The sequence below is a fragment of the Zea mays genome, chromosome 10 (assembly GCF_902167145.1).
Source record: "Zea mays cultivar B73 chromosome 10, Zm-B73-REFERENCE-NAM-5.0, whole genome shotgun sequence".
Lineage (NCBI taxonomy): Eukaryota > Viridiplantae > Streptophyta > Magnoliopsida > Poales > Poaceae > Zea > Zea mays.
In genome coordinates, this window is record NC_050105.1 from 128,505,120 (window position 1) to 128,523,576 (window position 18,457).

An 18,457-nucleotide genomic window follows, 5' to 3' on the forward strand; every position below is an offset into this window, starting at 1 on the left:
CCAGCTCCTGCCCTATGCCTCTCAGGCTCTCTTGTGGCCGAACAGTATTCAGCCCTATGTCCATGAGGTGGTATGGTATGATTATAATGTGTTGCTGGTGGGGCACCATAATGTTGTTGCGATGAATGTGGAAACTGTGCGTATTGCGCAGCTCTCGGCTCTGCGTACGCATATCTGAACGGTCCGGTGTAAGAGGCCGGATGGTCCGCGACCTGGCCAAACGGTCCGAAGGTATATACGGATTGTCCAGCCGTATATGGTGCTACGTGGGTAGTCTCGTACCCAGACCGTCTGTCGTAAAGGACTGGACGGTCCGCGATCGGGCCGAATGGTCCAGGGCTGTACCCAAACGGATCGGTCATATATGGCGCGACTTGGGCAGTCTGCGCGTGGACTCGTGTAGAGTCGGATGGTCCAGCGTAATACGTCGGTCGGTTCATGCCATGTCCGGACGGCCCGACGTAAGATGGCGGACGGTCCGCAACATATCCGGACGGTCCGGCGTGATGCACCAGATAGTTCGTGATGGGGCCGAATTGTTCGAGGTTGTACCCTGATGGTCCGGCCATGTACGGTGCGACCTGAGCGTTTTGTGTGCGGGCCTGCATCGGGTCGGACGGTCCGGCGAAATACGCCGGACGGTCCGCGGTATAACCGGACTGTCTGAGATGATGCTCGGACGGTCCGGCCGCGTCCAGTACGTGTCGCGTGCCTAGTGGTTGCGGTTGTGATGGTGACTCGAAAGCGTGTATTGGCATACCATATGATGGCTGGGTCAAGGGTGACCCGTTTATAGCCGATGTGTTAGATGCGGGTGGCTCTGTATTAGACTCTCGCGATGGAAAGCTAGGAGCAACTGATTTCTCGTATTCATGTAGATGCATTTTAATAGATTCATCTACATATTGCTTTAATTGATCTCCTCGTTGATCCATGAAAGTCGTAAGAGATAGATCTGGAGTACTTACAGCGGGACCCTGAAGTGGAGGTAGGAGAGATTCCATATCGATCTCCCCTTGACGGATGATCTTCTGGTGGCGATCCACCGTGAAGTGTGGCAAGTACTTTTCCGTCGCCTCCTTGTGCCGTTCGGAGAGTTTATGCAGCAGTTCTGCCTCTTCCTTGTCGCGATGTTCGTTCCATTGCCACATCACCTCCTTCTCATCGCGCATTACAAGGTCTTCAAAGGGTCTTTGGTCATCAGCCGGGAGCGCCTCCATGGCCGGCTTGATGATGTTGGTGGTGGAGATCTTGGTGTGATCCTTAGAACCGGCCATCTATGGGCCGATTTCTAGCAGGTCTAGACACCTAGTCCCCAGCGGAGTCGCCAAAAGTATGTTGACACCTTTTCGGGCGCCAAACACTGCGTGAGAACCGGTGGCGGTGCCCTCTGCAGAGGCGCGAACGGTTCGCGGCCAGGGGCCGGACAGTCCGCGACCTGGTACAGGGGCTGGCGTTCCCTGCCTGACGGCCGGACGGTCCGCGTGTGCGCAGGGGCGGCGAAGGTCGCCGATGGCGCCTGGATCTCGCTCCCGGGAGGGACCCCGTCGAGGAGGAGAGATCCTAGGGGTTATCTAGGCTCGGCAGGCCGACCTAGACTCCTCTAATCGACGTAGAGTCGAAGAGAAGCGGAGAATTTAGGGATTGAAATACTAAACTAGGGCTAAACTAGAACTACTCCTAATGCGTAAGGTAAAAACGAGGAATAGATTTGATTTGATCGATTGTTGGGGGTTTAATCGGTCGTAGCCCTTCATCTATATAAAGGGGAGGTCTGGATCCGCTTCGAACTGATTTCCGAGTCAATCCCACGGTTTTAGGTAACAAATCCCGCGAGAAACTAGGAACCCTAACTATCTCTGCGCACGCGCGGACCGTCCGCGCCGCGGGCCGTCCGCCTCAGGGCCGGACCGTCCGCAAGGCCTTTTTGGCTTCCAACAATGCGTTAAGCTAACTAAGCACGCACGAGTGGCGCTAGATCCTGGCCTGATGCCTGGACAGAGCACCTTCTTCCTCGAACACCTTTAGACCTTGTTCGGTTATTCCCGATACACATTGATTGGATGAGATTGAAAAAAAAAAATTAAGAAGAAGTTTGACTCGTTTAGGATTCAAACTCATCCAATCTCACTCAATCCACATGAATTGAAAGCTAACCGAACGAGCCCGTTTAGGATTCAAACTCATCCAATCTCACTCAATCCAAACTCGTTTACTGAACTTTTTTTTTCTTCAAGAAAATGTATGCAACCTTTCACTGAACTTTATGCCTCATCTCGCATTTTTCAGTTTACACAGAGCAGCACGCAGGGAAACACTATCTCCGTCCGCCACCCACCGGGACAAGTGTTCGATGCTACTAGCTAACATATATATGTATGTATATCTATACAGAGTGAAGCGATGCTGATGTACAGTACAGATACAGATATGGTAGCTAGGACTGGTCGAGCAGGTTCTGGAGGTAGAGGTTGAGGATGTATCTGCCGGTGGAGAGGACGTCGAGGCGCTTCTCGCTCGGCTCGTACCGCCCCTTGCGCAGCTGGTACCGGTGCGTCACCGCCGACACCGTGTACGCCTGCCCCTCGATCGTCACGCTCTCGCCGCAGTGGATGTTCTGCTCGCCGTAGTCGTCCGTCCGTGTCCGTGTCCGTCGTCGTCCATAACCAAGAACAACAGCACCGTTAGCTAGGAACCGGCAGCGGCGTTTAGCAGAGTTACTGCTGAATATTCAGCAGAAGGAACTCTAGAAAATAATACTCCATTCAGAATGAGCTCAGAATCTGAGCAAGGAGACGTGAATTTCCGCACGCATGCCAGCGCATTCAGCTTCTTGAACATGCCAATTTGCCATGCAGGCTGGGGGCACGCAGAAAGAAAACAGATCGGGAGAGAGACGTCGCGTACGGTGGGGAAGCAGCGGACGCCGAGGCACCGCGGAGGCGGCGTGATCTCGACGACCTTGAAGGGGTGCTTGTGCTCCTTGCCGTCCCGCTCCCTGTCCCGGCCGTCCCTGTTCTTCCTGCACACCACCGCGAAACGCGGCTGCGCATGCAGGCCGAAGCAGCAGAGCAGCAAAGGGAGATTAGCGAGCCGCTTCATTCGTCACCGCAGCTGCAGCAACGACGCTAGCTGTTCGATCTGGGAATATCATCACATCACAGAGCGCGCGGCAGACCGTGCGCGCTTACCTTGTGGTACGCGAAGGAGGTGGACGCGACCATGGCCATGGGGGGCGGACACTGCTCGCTCGCTCGCTCGATTCCTGCTGGTGCTTGAGAGTTGAGAATTCGACCTTTTGCTCGACGCTCGTTTCCTGCGAGGCCGATGAACCGCGGATGCGTCGTGTGGCTAGGTTACACTACAACTACAACGCGGCGGCCATCGGTAGGTAGGCAGGCAGATATTTTTGATTCTGTGCTGGTTTTGGTGGCCGCGGATGGCTACGCGGTTGATTTGGGCCTGGCCGCCGATGTGCATGCTTCGGGCAGCAGACCAGGAAGTGTGGAACGCGCCGCGCCACGCGCCGGCGTACGTGCGGCTTGTTCAGAGCCTGCTTTGAGGCTGAAAACGAGCCGGTTCAGTTTGGTGGCGGCTCACGAGCCACATATATATAATTATATTATATAGTAAATTATTAATATATAAATACGAAAGATATAGAATCATTGTGAGTAATCTAAATTATAAATTGTTATATATCTATCATAAAACGCTAAAGAACAAATTGACTATCTATAAAATTATCTAATATCCGTTATTATTCTAGATATTAAGTAATTTGGCACAGACGAGACGAAACGAGCCGGCTCAGCTTGCTACAGCAACAAGCCCAAAAGGATGGCTCAGCTCGAGGCTCACAAGCCGCTCCGAGCCGACTAGCGAGACTCGAGCTTATTTTCCAGCCTAGCCTCTTTGCTGTACATGCATAGCAAGGGCCTTGCCCAGCCCAGCTGATCAAAACGGCTGGAGAGGGAAAAAAAATAAAACTGCAGCTACGCAAAATACACAACAGATAAGCCAGAAGGATGGAATTTCCTGTCACAAACCACAACTTCTGGCGATGGTCAGTCAGGACTCAACGGACCCATGGCTCATGGGTGAGAGACTAAGCGTGCGTATCATTCTTACATACATTAACACATATATATAGCTGGTAAGCTGTATCATGAACATCATCGATTCATCCTCAGGCAGATCACAGCTTAAGCCCGACAAAATAAGGGAACTGCGTGTGGCGTATGGCAATGCCATCAGCGACATCACGCATTCGGGCATGTGTTTTAGACAACTTATAAAGCCCACCAGCGTATCAGGTGGACAATGGCAAAAAAGGATGAAGCAGGGTCGGCGCTTCTCTTGACGATAACCATGTTCAGCCCCAAAGGCCATCCGCGGGCTGGCTATCAGGCACAATGGTGTCGTCGTCTAGCAGCTCCATTTGCCTCTTTAGTGCCTTCTTGTAGCTACGGGAGCCACGGAGGATGGAGCTAATGTGCAGACCTTTGAAACTCTTCTGAGATCTGAACAAGTGGGAGCAAAGCAGACTCAGGTGTCAGTAAGCGTCAGCTGACGGCAAGGAAACAAGCATGACTGTTACGAACTCAGTTCAGAAATAAGGGATTATGAACCTGGACACAGCAGGGGTAAGTAGAGTAGACAAACAATTTTATCAAACAAGTCACTGTATGGTGGTGGTTTCAACCAGCCAAGGCCCTGCTGTTTGTTTCCTTTCAGGATTATATAATCCAGCTTATGGATTATATAAGCACCTAATGATCTGCTTATGGATTATCATAATCTAGGTATCTAGATTATATAATCCACCTAATACTTTATGCTGTTTGTTTGTCTCTTAACTTATTTAAGCTTGATTATATAATCTAGAGGGTAAACAAACATGACCTAAGTTTATTCTCAAAAGGCAGCCACTTTACAGCACTATGCTGTATTTGGTGAAACACCATTATCCTCTGCCACCAGTGTATATTAGGACAGTATCAGAACACGTTTTCCCCTAGACACAGTAAGTAACTAAGTATTAGGGTTTAGGTTTTTACTATAATACTATGTGGCATTTATACTTGCTCGTCCACATTGTCACAAGCTGGTAAGGAAAATAGGCTTTTCTCTAATAACTATTTTCTCAATTTGCAGGTCAGAGAACATACAGTGATACGGTGCCATCATCATCAGGAACCTCGCTTTCACCAGAGGCTGCAGATGAAATACCTGTCAAAGGCAAATTGATTAGACACATGTGGACCTGGATATCTGATGCCACGTCTAAAACAATCCATGAGCAGTTTAGATGAATAATGAACCTGCAAAACATGCTCTGAACAGAGTAGATTGCTACCAACATTCATGTCCTAAGTTAACTAGAACTTACAAACCTTTTACGGATTAGAGTACATCAGCACCAGAGATATTAATGCAACACTCCAATGAACATGTGAATATGACTATCCCTACTAGATGTGGACCGATCCGCATTCTAAAGGAGGGAGGCAATTTTTCACTAATTTTGGCTGCAGGAACGGTATCCACCCCGAAGGAGCATAGATAGATAAACAACGCAAGGGAAGTAATGTTGCAAGTCCCAAGGAACAAACTAATACCTAACCAAGTGCAAATGTGATCCTATTCCATGTGATACTATCTCATTAAGGTTCCTACCTGAATCAGCAGATGTAGATGACTTATTAGGTGATCTTTCCATGACAGTCTTGGTGTCCAATTCATCACCAGAACCTTCGCTGATAGAGTCATTGAATATTGCACCAGAGCCTACTTTCCTACTCGCCTTATTGGAGTTTCCACTGGTCTCTTCATACCTTTTACTTGGTACTTTCCGGACTGCAACTCTATATCGGTTAGCACTTTGTGGCATGCCCTCTGTGCTGTCACTTGATGCTCGTGGGCTCATGGAAAAATCCTTCACAAGGTTGGTTACAGGTTTAGGATTTGGAGCCACCTTTTCCTTGATAGTAGACCCATCAGGCTTTCTAATCTTAGCATGGGCCTTTGTTTGAGGAGTGAATTTTCTCACTTCTTTATTTATATGTGCATGATCCTTTTCAGTGAGCAACTTGTTCTGATCATCATCAACACTCTGGTGGTGATTCTTCTCAGGGCTACGATTCCAAGTGGCATCTTCTGGTTCATGTTGCATTATACTGGCATTCTGAGTAGCTTTACTGTTGCTCTCTTTTCCATTGTCTTGACCTGTCCTTTCTTTTTGTACAATAGAAATAAGTGATTCTTGGGTACCAATATCAATGAATTGAGTATCACAATTAGGATGGTCCTTTCCAGCAGTAGGTACTTCCATATTAGATTTGCCCTTTCTCTTCTTCTCCTTGCCTTTATTCACATTCTCATTTCCTCCATTCATGTTTTCTGTTGCAACAGATGACACAACAGCTTTGCTGGTACCAAAATGACCAGTTAAGCTAGCTATCTCTGAGGGAAGAGATTCTATAACATCATTTGGTTCAACGCTACCAGTACCTTGCTTTCGTTTCTTCTTTTTATTCTTCACTTCCCTTAAACTTCCATCTTCATTGTTTTGCTTACTTTCTGCGACAATTGATGAACCATCATTCAAATTGCTGCGGCTAAAATGATCAAGGACATTGATTCTACCATTAGCAGGATGAAACATGGTGTTGTAATCAGATTTAACAGCACTAGCAGAACTTGTAGTCCTGACTCCCTTTTCAGTCCTGGAGTTCACCAAATCTGCACTAAAACCATGTTCCAGAGGACAATCCTGACTTTGTAGTTCAGAGTTCAAAGATGTTTCCTGCTCCTTTTGAGAATTAGGGCTGGCGGATTTGAGGGCCATGGCATCTTTCTGAACTACATGCAAGGCTGGGGTTCCTGCAGCATTTTCATTATCATGGGTCCCAATGGTGTCAGTTACATACTCATCCTGGCTGTCCTTAGCTGTGTGACTATCCAGCCCATGAGTAGAACAATTAGTTTCTTGTTCTTTAGGACTCAAAGTCTCAGAAGACCAGTCTTTCTGCTCTACGTTCCCAGCAGTGCTCAAGGGAGTGTCAACTACAGAACCTCCCTGAACCAAATTTTCTTCTGTGTCATTCACTTCCTTCAAGTCCAATGTATCAAGTACCTGCTTTACAGAACCTTTCTTTCTTTGACGCTTAGTGGCTTTGCGTTTTTCATCAGCTTGAGCAACCACATTTGCAGTTACTATATCCTCATGATCACTTGTTTTATCAGCAAACCTCAAAGAATCAGACTCTTTTAATTTTCTATTAGCATCTTCTTCGGGTACACCACTTGATTGATGAGAAGAGTCAGCCATGGTGGATAGCACTTTCAATTTTTTCCCCTTAGACTTCCTTTGTCTAGGTGAGTTAACAGGAGAAGCAGAGTGAACTGTTGCAGGATATTTCGGAGGTAATGCTGCAGTAGTACTACCAACTTTAACAGCAATGGATTCAGGAACTTCTATTCCATTCTGATTGCTGCCTAGGTGAGTTTGTCCTGGTAATAGATTTTCATCCAGATCCTTACTTAAGCCGTCTTTAGATCTTAGATCTGCCAATACCTCATCAACAACATGTGTTGCCGCTACATCTAGATTTTCACTAAGCTTCCTGTGCCCAGTAACTGTTTCTCCTTCTATAATGACTAAGTTTGTTTGCTTTGCATTTATTGGAGCAGCACCTGTGCATTGTATCGAGCTTTCGTTTGTTACAAATCCAGAAGATTTGGTCAGATCTTGACTAGGATTCATACCCTTTAAGGATTCTGAATGGTGTCTTCTTTTTTTCTTTTTCTTTCCATCACCACTTGGATTTTCTATTACATTTGAATCCCCCTGATGCACAATGTTTGACATCTGTTGCATAGAAGGTTCGTGGACAATCTCCCTTTTAGTAGAAGCTGTATCTTGTTTGGTCGCATTTTCACTATACCGATGATCTTTTTCACCAGAAGCATCCACGGAAGGCATGTCAACAGAACCAACCTTTGATTTCTTGCGCTTCTTCACTTGCGAGGTATTTTGACTTGTTTGCCTCTTGTCAGAGACATCTGTACTTTTGCCATCTTTCTCCATGTTGCTTGTTTCAGGTACACCTGCATTATGACATCCCTCATTGAGGTGTTTTATTTCTTCATGCCTGTCCCCTCCATTTAAAGGGGCACAACTTCCTTTTGTAGTCTTTCCTTCAATAGCTACATTTTCACCTGTAGAATAAATGTCATCTGCAATTAAAGGATCCCTACATCCCTTGAGAGCATGATCAAACTTCTCTTGTTCAGAGATTAAATCAGTAGATGCTTGATCATCGCTCACAAACTTAACACTTTTGCCCCCCTGGTTTCCATCATTATGTTCATATGATGAAAGAGGCAAACCAGATGCTTCAACTACAGTTTCACCTTTGCTAGTCAATTCAGCATTATATGCTTTGTCACCTGGATGATACAAAAAATAAAAGAAAATCAATACCCCTAATGAAAATACTCTCAAAATTTGTCATTAAGAAGATAAATAAGGTGGATTTATAGTTCTATAATATATACGACATTCAAGGCAAGTATGGAGCATTCTGGGTCTTTTGGCCAGAGGAAAAAATGTATAGACAAATTTTCCATTAGTTGTTCAGCTCAAGTATCAATGGCCTGCAGTTAATACCAAGTTGCATGATGAAATACTTCAAGCCTATGATAAATATATTTGCAATTGAATGGCATGTGGTACATTATAGTATCTCATGCTAGACTACAAACAATTTTCAATAATGTAATACAATATATGGATATTATTGCTCTGTAGCCCTAGACTGTTGTGAGATAGAACCTCACCTGTGGATTTTGATAAATCCGCTGGGGCTGCCCCAGACGATGGTTCTGTCGTTATTTGAGCAGAAGCATATTTAGAAGGGACCAATTGACGCCTTTTCTTTTTCTTCTTACCAGCAGCACTTGGGTTTTCTGGCTGGATGAACTCCTCATCTAAAGTGTCATGGCCTTGATGATTTGAAGTGTTTAGAGTTTCCCTAAGAGAAGTAGGGTTTGTTTCCAGTAAATGCCTATTTGATGTGTCAGGAGAACTAGTCCTAGATTTTTTCTGCTCCTTTTCTTGTGAAAGATTATCCATTGCATGTATATTATGGATCTGTATCCCTGGGCTGTTATTAGACAGAACTTCACCTGTGGGTATTAATAAATCAACTGCTGTAGCTGACGGTTCTGTTGTCTCTTGAGCAGAAGCAGATTTTGAAGGGGACAATTGACGCCTTTTCCTTTTCTTCTTCTTTCCAACAGTGCTTGGATTTTCTAGCTGAATGGACTCCTCATGTAAGGTGTCATGGACTTCTTGATGATTAGAAGTGTTTAAAGATTCCACAAGAGAAGTAGTGCCTGTTTCCAGTAGATCCATACATGATGTGTCAAAAGAACTAGTCCTACATTTTTTGTGCTCCTTTGCTTGTGAAAGATTATCCTTTGCTTGTATCTCTTCCAGCAGTTGCTCCTCTACCATGACTTGCTTTTTATCAGAAACATCATCACCAACCCCATGGTCTCGACTTGCATGTAGCTCCTCCACAGCATGTGACATATTACTCTCATTTAAAGATTTATCAACACATGCCTTTGATGTGGAAATAATATAAGCACCTTCAGTTTGATTAGCATGTTTTATCTGGCCACTGTAACTCTTTGCTTTGTCAATAACTTGAGCAATTCCTGCTTCAGTATAACTGGCCAGACCCACTGCATTGTTCTTCGGTACTTCAGTATTTAGCTGTGATGAGGATGGCACCAAGGTACAATTTGGCAACACATCATGTGTTTGAACAGTATTCAGCACGGCATCATCATTACAACCTTCAAAAAAGAAGAGATACTTCGATTACAACAGCTAGAGGTAAAGAACAAAAGAACTGATATAATAAGTTATGGAAAAGGAAGCAGCTTCAACCTCGCACCTCAAGGGTCAAGACTCAGGACAGCTACTAACCACATGCTGTTTTCGACAAAAAGTTTCTTATGCATCAAAGAGAGGTTTAAACACGAAGAAGAAACTCCTCACTGGAATAGGATGGATGTGTAGTTTTATCATCTACTGGGTGACAGACACCTTTAGATTGATCTTGATACAAGAGGCACGCATAAAGATTCTTTTTTGGAAATACACAAACTTGAATATCCAGTTCAACTGAATTGTGTAGCCAATCAAGCACATTAATAACAAGCAAATTAGTAAGAAGGAATGGTAACTTGATATGTTCCATATGCCAGGGATAATTCCTTAGGGTGGGTTTACCTTCAAGGCCTCTAGGGAGCATATCACAAGCAACATCTGGTGCCACTGCAGGCAGCTCCTGAACATGGTTCTTTTCATAAATTCCAAGACTAACACCATTCAATCTTCTAGTGTCAGTTGCTGGCGCATCTTGGCAGCAGTGTGTGGCTGCTGTAGCCTCTGCCATATTGACATGAAGAAAGCACCCACCTTTGATTTTGGTGAAGGCACTCATCACTGTCATTGAATCAGAGAGGCGATACAGTACACCCTTCCGCCGGACCTGGTGAATAGCAAACACTTATATAAGCTAACAATATTATTTTGCAAGGTTTTGATATGATTAGATAGAAATGCTACATTCCTAGTTATTCCCTCAATTATCAATAAGTGACTTTGACCCCATGCCTTCGATTTACATAATAATTTTGAATATATCTTAAGAAACATGTCCATCAGAACATGACCCTCCAAAATTTGCATGCACAGCTAAACCAGATTATGAAACTGCAATAAGATAACAAATCATTTGACTTAATTGGTCAAAATACAACAAAGCAAATGGCAGATTACATGCAAGAACCACCCATCCATTACTTAAAGCTACACCACTATTGATGTTTATGGAGAAAATCACATTTGCAGACTCATAGCACCTCTAGGCGTGATAAACTAATTCAGCACCAACTGACGAGTGACGAGTCCATCAAGAATCCTCTGCGGGATGCAACCCCCAAACCTTAGAAACAATTACTTGACACCAAAATATGACTAGCTCTAGCGCCTAACTAAAATGCGTCTATGCGATCTTCATGGGCTGATTGCAGTCACAAAACTTCCCATGAAAAACGACTACTACGAAACAGCACCTGGAAGGACTTCACGGTGACGGGGCCGAGGTCGGGGAAGGCGACAGCGTGTTCCACAGCCACCTGCGCTGCGCATAGGCCAACACACGAATCAGTTCCGACGGGCAATCGCGGCACGAAGAGACGGGGGAAAAAGGCGCGAGGGGAGTACACTTGAGGCCACGGATGTCGGTGTCCGGGGCGACGAGCAGGGCGAGATGGGTGCCAAGATCGGTGTCAAGGAACAGGGAGATGGGGACGTCTCCACCTTCGCGGTGTGCCATTAGCAGCGGCGGCGGGGCGGCGGTGGTCATAGCGGGGCAAGCGGCCGCCGCTACCAGGGAGGCGAGGGCAAAGACGAGGGAAGCCGTGAGGGTCAGGGTACGTTTTAGGAGATGCAAAGGCGTATTTCTTTTTTTTTCTTTTTATCCGCAAAGGGATATTTGTTGGGGGCACGTTTAAAAAACTCTAAATATAAAAAATCAGCTTTAGGAGGGCGTTTGATTTCTATGGACTATTTTTTATCTCTTCATTTTAGTCTATTTTAGTCTCTAAATTACCAAATACAAGACTAATTAGGTTATTTTAGTCTCTAATTGCCAAAGATAATTTTTCTTTTGTGTCTTTGTGTTTATTGTTTAGTAATTTAAAGGCTAAAATGAACTAAAATGAAGGAACTAAAAATTAGTTCTTAGAAACCAAACAACCTCTTAGTTTAGATCATTTGGATGGAGCTCTGGCATTGAGACTCTAGCACACGCAGATGCATCATTCAAGCCCAAATAATAGCATTGAGGGTGTGTTTGATTGGAATGAGCTAAATTTTAGCCACATTATATTTGACTACTATTTAGTGATATTAAATATAATATAATTATAAAACTAATTACACATATAAGGAGTAAATGGTAATATGAGTCTTTTAAATCTAATTAGCCAATGATTCGATCATGTGAGGCTACATTAAATATGTGTTAATCATAGATTAGATTAATTAGGCTTAAAAATTTTGCTCGTGTAATTAGTTTTTATAACTAGGCTACATTTAATGCAAGTGATAGCCTAATAGACATTCAAATATCCGATAAGGCACGAGCTAAACTTTAGTCCCTAGAACAAAACACTCATAAGGTGTTACCAGACGTAACAGGACGTGAGCCAAGGCACAAACAATGGCTCGGAGCAGCAGACACTCAGGCAACCCATCTAGAAGCGTGAGTATGTGTGGCACGAGCAATAGAGAGGGGAACATTTTTTTCTCGATAACAGAATTGTTGTTTTCTATGTACTCCCTTCCTCTACTTCTACCTTAAGACTTTGTCCTTCATTTAGTCCCTAGAACAAAACACTCATAAGGTGTTACCAGACGTAACAGGACATGAGCCAAGGCACAAACAATGGCTCGGAGCAGCAGGCACTCAGGCAGCCCATCTAGAAGTGTGAGTATGTGTGGCACGAGCAATAGAGAGGGGAACATTTTTTGTCGATAACAGAATTGTTGTTTTCTCTGTACTCCCTTCCTCTACTTCTACCTCAAGACTTTGTCCTTCATGTATCATGTGTTCTTAACTATTCCATGTACCCTGGATATTAAGAGAAGAAATACTACCATCATAATGCGTCAATTATGGTTTTTTATGCCTGAATCCTTGTGACATCACACTGGTATCAAAGACCGTCTTGGTGATTGATTTCTCGTATATTCTCGACTTTGATCCATAAAATTCCAAAGGGGGAGGTGGGGACCGCGTGTGTTTTTTGTAAATTTGTTGCCCTAGTTGGATCAGCTTGGAGGAGATACATCATGGTGTCTTTCCGTCCGGATCCATAGGCTCGTTACCTGGTCGACAAGATGTCTAAGTCTGAGCAAACGTTGGTGACCTCTATCACCAAGTTGACGGAGAAGCTCGGTTCGTTAGAGCAGAAGATGGACTTGTACTGGACCAATCTGGGCAAGGTACATGCTAAGGTGGATCTCGCTATGACCTCAATTAGCTTGGTATAGCAGGAACAAGTGAATGTTGTGAAAGTGCTCAAGTGAGTGCATGATTCCAACGGGCAGACAAAGGCAGGGGAGATAGGCAGTTCCCTAGGTTCATCGTCGGTGTGTTCATCTAGGTCGTTGTCGCCATACAACCAAGTGAATCCACCCTTTACATCTCTATTTAGTACAAGCACATGCATCATGTTCGAGCGTCTAATGATCAGCACAAGTTCTGGATGCCCAAAATGGATTCCCCTTGTTTTGACGGCAGTGATGCTCGCATTTGGGTGGATAAGTGTGATGCATATTTCACCGTGTTTCAAATTCCACCTATCTTTCGTGTCTCTATCCTTTCGATTCACATGACTAATGTCGCTAGGGACGGAGCCAAAAAATTAGGAGGAACTGAACTAAACTGCTGCGGTATAGAAGACTCTTCTGCATTATATTATGTACATTTTAGATTAAGGGAGGCTCTAGTGGGTCTCCATGTGATCCGAAGCGATAGGTGGGTCTCGAGCCCCACCCTCCCCACCGCTGGATCTGTCCCTGGATGTCAAGATGCATTGGTACCAGTCTTACAAGCACACATATGGGTTTCAGTAGTGGGATCGATTTGTTATGGCTATTGTCGTGGTTTCAAAAAACTGGGGGACAATGAGATTTGTGTTTGGCGGGGGATGCTAACACGGACTCACTCCAAATAGTGAATCATTGGTACTCAACGAGGAATCTAAGACAAAGGGTTATACTGGTTCAAGCTCGCACCCTACTCCAGTGTAATGCTAATCGTATTATTGCTTGTAGCGTGTTACAAAAGGTGTGCTTGTGTGTCGGAGAAGAAGAGGGGCCTTCCCTTTTATATCTCGAGGGATAGACCTTATATCAATGTCTACAGTTTTAGAGAGAGGGAGAGAGAGAGAGAGTCCTTCGGTTGTCATGGTGGCCCCTCTAGGTCATGTGGTGTAGTGCTTTCGGTATGGCGCCATCAGTCACACCTATTCCTGTGGCAAGTTCGGGTTGATGTCCCCGTGGTAGCATGCGGCGGGTCCCACGGCTTAGCCTCGTGGCTCGATTTAGATGGCACGCTTTCTCCTATCGTCGTGGACCCTACGTCGTCCTTCTGTGCACACTGATTCACCTATTCAGTATGGTGCCCCGTCTTGTCGCTTCTGACATATCGACTACTATGGAGACTTCGGTACTGAGGTCACCTCTGACCGGGGCTGCTTCATCCCATCAGACATCATGGTATGCTCATATTATAAAGAAGGGGTGTACAATCGTGTTGACGACTACCGTGTTGGCTCCTGGTGATGTGTCCCGCTTTGGTCGACGAATGCTCGCGGTACCGATCTAGGACTCGGGTTTGCTTGGCGTGGACTTTGTTGGTTGCTTCGCCTCATGGATTTTCTCGGCGGTACGTGGTCTGCTAGTCCACCTCATAGACTTGCTCGGTGGGGATTTGATCATCCTACCTCGTAGGCTTTACTCGATGGATATGCTTGGTTGGGACTTGGTCGTCCTGCCTCGCAGGCTTTGCTCGATGGGTGCTTGGTTGGCCGCTCCACCTCACAGACTCGCTCGACGGGGACCTTGTCGTCTCGCCTCGTAGGCTTTGCTCGGTGGGGACCTAGCGAGCTGGGTTAGAACAGGGGTTACAGGCTTACTCTGGGTACCCTATTCTTAGGCATCTGATAGTTGTCATCGCTTAGTTTGTGGTGGATACTCACTAAGCTAATACCATGGAACTGTTAAATTTGCGCCAGACTGGCTCTATGAGAAATAATGTAAATCATTTGAGTAGTTGGTTTTAACATGTTAGGTTATATGAGCCATCTGTGAGTTCTAATATGCTTACTGCTCAATTCTTGGTTGGTTTGAAAGAGTGAGAGCATCTTGAGGGGGTGAATAGGTGATCTAGCAAAATATGACTTAAAACACAACAACTTGGTCTAAAAGTTAGAGCCAACACAAATTAAACCAAGTTTGAAGGAGAGAAAGAGAGAGAGAGAGAGAGCTTCCCTTCACTTGATTGGTCTATCAAGATATAAATTAGACTTAGAGCAATATCACAAGTGAGAATAGAGAACTTAAGAAGATAGAAAAATCGCAATAATTAAAATAGCACAAGAGTCACAACGTTTTTTATCCGTGGTTCGGTCAAGCGTAATATGCTTGCCTACTCCACACTGTGGCGTCCAAATGGGTGAGGGTTGCACTCAACCCCTCTCAAGTGATTCAAAGATCAAACTTCAATACCATGATTCTTCCTTATATCTCAATACCTCGTTTCTGAGGAATCTCCACAAATTTTGAGTCTCTCACAGCCTTACACAACGATCTCAATCAACACTTAGAGTAAGGAGGGAGAAAGAATACACACACAAAAGCACAACATAGCAGCACACACAATAGAAGCAAAGACAAGAGCGCGAGTATAAGATCACACAAGAATAACTCAAAAACAACGCTCTAATCTCTCTCAAGTCACTATAGGGAATGGTCGCAGTGCCAGAGTGTTGGTGTGCTATAGAGATGTTTGGATGACAAATGGAGGCGCCTTGGGGTCCCTTTTATAGCCCAAAGAGGCCTAGGAGACATTGCTTGTTCCTTGTAAATTTGCCAAATTCTTACACTATACAGGGCACCGGACTGGTCCGGTGCACATTGGACCGGGTCCTGTAGCACCCAATATGGGGATCTGATTCGCTAGTTTCCAAATCGGGCGGGCACCGAACCGTCCGGTTGAAAGTTCCCTTTGACCGGGAACAGATCTAGATGTCGCCTAGAGGGGTGATTAGGCGAATAAAAATATCACTTTAAACCTAGAGTTTCTTACTCTACTCGAAGACTGGATCACAGAGAAATGAAAGATAATTCGAGTAGATCACACCAGAAATGAAGTTCCTGTCTCAAAAACCCCTGCACTTCAAAGACAACTTATACCACAGATAAGTATTGAAGTGCAAATATAAAAGCAATAAAGACACAAAGATAGAACATAGCATAGAGCAGAGCACACAGACACATGGATTTATCCCGAGGTTCGGCCAAGCCTGAAATGTTTGCCTAGTTTTTGTTGTAGTTAGCCACACCTTGGCTTGGAGTCTATTTCAAATCCTTCCTCCATTTGCTCAAATATGTCAATGTGAAAGATAGAATGTTCCACTATGTTGATGATGGTTACAACGATGTTGCGACTGCTTACAGTCTTCTTGACAGCACTCCGGTAGAGTAATAATGCTCAAGATCTTGCTCTTGCTCTCAGTAGCACCTCCCCTCTTGAAAGTCGCCTAGAGGGGGGTGAATAGGGCGAATCTGAAATTTATAAACTTAAGCACAACTACAAGCCGGGTTAGCGTTAGAAATATAAACGAGTCCAAGAGAGAGGGCACAAAACAAATCGTGAGCAAATAAAGAGCGAGACACAATGATTTGTTTTACCGAGGTTCGGTTCTTGCAAACCTACTCCCCGTTGAGGTGGTCACAAAGACCGGGTCTCTTTCAACCCTTTCCCTCTCTCAAACGGTCACTTAGACCGAGTGAGCTTCCCTTCCCAATCAAACGGAACACTAAGTTTCCGCAAGGACCACCACACAATTGGTGTCTCTTGCCTTGGTTACAATTGAGTTTGATCACAAGAAGAATGAGAAAGAAAAGAAGCAATCCAAGCGCAAAAGCTCAAATGAACACAAATGTCGCTCTCTCTAGTCACTATTTAATTTGGAGTGATTCCGGACTTGGGAGAGGATTTGATCTCTTTGGTTGTGTCTAGAATTGAATGCTATATCTCTTGTAATGTGTTGAAGGTGGAAAACTTGGATGCAATTGAATGTGGATGGTTGGGGTTGTGAGACCTTGTTTGGTTTTGGTAATTGATTGACAACTTATGTGGACTAATAAGTGTTTATGTTGAGATACACATGTGATTAGTCCACAGGTACACTAGTGTGAGTTATTTTAGCCATGGTGATGATGTGGCTTGGTGATATTGAGATGCTCAACTAGTGTGATAAAGGAGCTCATTGCATATGAAGACATGACATGGTGTCATGTGGCTATATGGAGAAGATCAAGAGATATGGCTTGGCTTCGATGGACCAAGTGGCTAGTGTGAAGGGCAAGTCAAAGGCTCATGTGTGAGGGACCGCGTGGCGGTGAAGCAAGAGCAAGGACTTAGCACCGATGGACATAAAGCAATGGTGAAGAGCAAGCTATGTTGAGATTGATGAACCAAGAAGGCCATGTGATAACATGGAGTGGATCATATCATTATAGAATTATCAAGACATGTGTTGATCTGGGTTTTTGATCAAGTGGCTTGATGATGATGGTGGAGGAACTTCATGCTATGGACAAATGGTAAAAGGTATCATGGTTGGCTACACTTATGGATGCCCATTGTTCATCATTTAAGGAGATGGAATTGAATGCTCAAGGCAAAGGTATAACAATAGGTTTTTGTTTTATCGGTCAAAAGGTGCTTAGAGGTTGATAATTGACCGGGTTAGTAGGCTAGATAGCCGTACTATCAAGAGGGGTCAATTATCTTACTTGACATGTCTTTAGTGCCTCATTGCTCATATAGTTGGTGCATTTGCATGAGGGCTAACAACGCTTTGGTTCGTGAAAGAAACTTATTCAAAAGCGATTTCTTGAATGTGGGCTGAATTGAGGTACCGCGGACCGTCCGGGCCAGCATGGCGGACCGTCCGCAGGTCTAACTTGAGATTGAAAGGGAAATGTGCCCTTGGGCCATTTCTAAATATTTTGGTGATTGAGTGCCAACTCAAGTGCTTAAATGTGAATTTATGCCATGGATGAATAAAGTGCAAATCAAGAGCAAAGGTATGTTTCTAAGTCTTAGTACATTGGTTTTGTGTACTAATATACTTGTCTAAGTATTGGAAACAGGAAGAAAAAGAAAAGAAAAGAGTTGGCTGTGTACAGCCAGAAGGCTGCTTCGGTCTGGAGCACCGGACTGTCCGGTGGTGCACCGGACAGTGTCCGGTGCGCCAGGCTGCCTCGGCCGAAGAGGCCGCTCTCGGGAATTTGCTGACGGCGTACAGCTAAAATTCACCGGACTGTCCGGTGTGCACCGGACTGTCCGGTGAGCCAACGGTCGCCGGTCGGCCGGGCCAACGGTCGGCCACGGATTCTGCGCGCGACACGTGGCAAAGCCAACGGTCGGAAGGGGGCACCGGACTGTCCGGTGTGCACCGGACATGTCCGATGCGCCAACGGCTCCCAGATCTGCAATGGTCGGCTTCGCCATTTAAGGAAAGAAATCGGGCACCGGACAATGTCCGGTGTGCACCGGACTGTCCGGTGCGC

General features: G+C 45.2%; 2 protein-coding genes across 3 annotated transcripts; both read right to left on the reverse strand.

Annotated features, from left to right (window-relative positions):
• Positions 1 to 2,108: 2,108 nt before the first annotated feature.
• LOC100303883 (uncharacterized) lies at positions 2,109 to 3,584 on the reverse strand. Its single transcript, NM_001165477.3, has 3 exons — positions 3,192 to 3,584; positions 2,908 to 3,045; positions 2,109 to 2,617 (listed from the first exon to the last, which is right to left on the reverse strand). The coding sequence occupies exons 1-3, from the start codon at positions 3,228 to 3,230 to the stop codon at positions 2,438 to 2,440; spliced, it is 357 nt and encodes a 118-aa protein (NP_001158949.1). The 5' UTR covers positions 3,231 to 3,584; the 3' UTR covers positions 2,109 to 2,437.
• Positions 3,585 to 4,016: 432 nt separating this feature from the next.
• Positions 4,017 to 11,569, reverse strand: LOC103641776 (uncharacterized). Of its 2 annotated transcripts, none has more exons than XM_008665111.3 (7): positions 11,309 to 11,569; positions 11,158 to 11,225; positions 10,310 to 10,571; positions 8,845 to 9,870; positions 5,680 to 8,454; positions 5,172 to 5,232; positions 4,017 to 4,523 (listed from the first exon to the last, which is right to left on the reverse strand). In XM_008665111.3, the coding sequence occupies exons 1-7, from the start codon at positions 11,448 to 11,450 to the stop codon at positions 4,376 to 4,378; spliced, it is 4,482 nt and encodes a 1,493-aa protein (XP_008663333.1). In that variant the 5' UTR covers positions 11,451 to 11,569; the 3' UTR covers positions 4,017 to 4,375. The 2 variants fall into 2 exon arrangements, with proteins under 2 accessions (XP_008663333.1, XP_020401499.1); XM_020545910.2 differs by having other exon boundaries at positions 11,158 to 11,220; positions 11,309 to 11,551.
• Between the last annotated feature and the right edge of the window lie 6,888 nt (positions 11,570 to 18,457).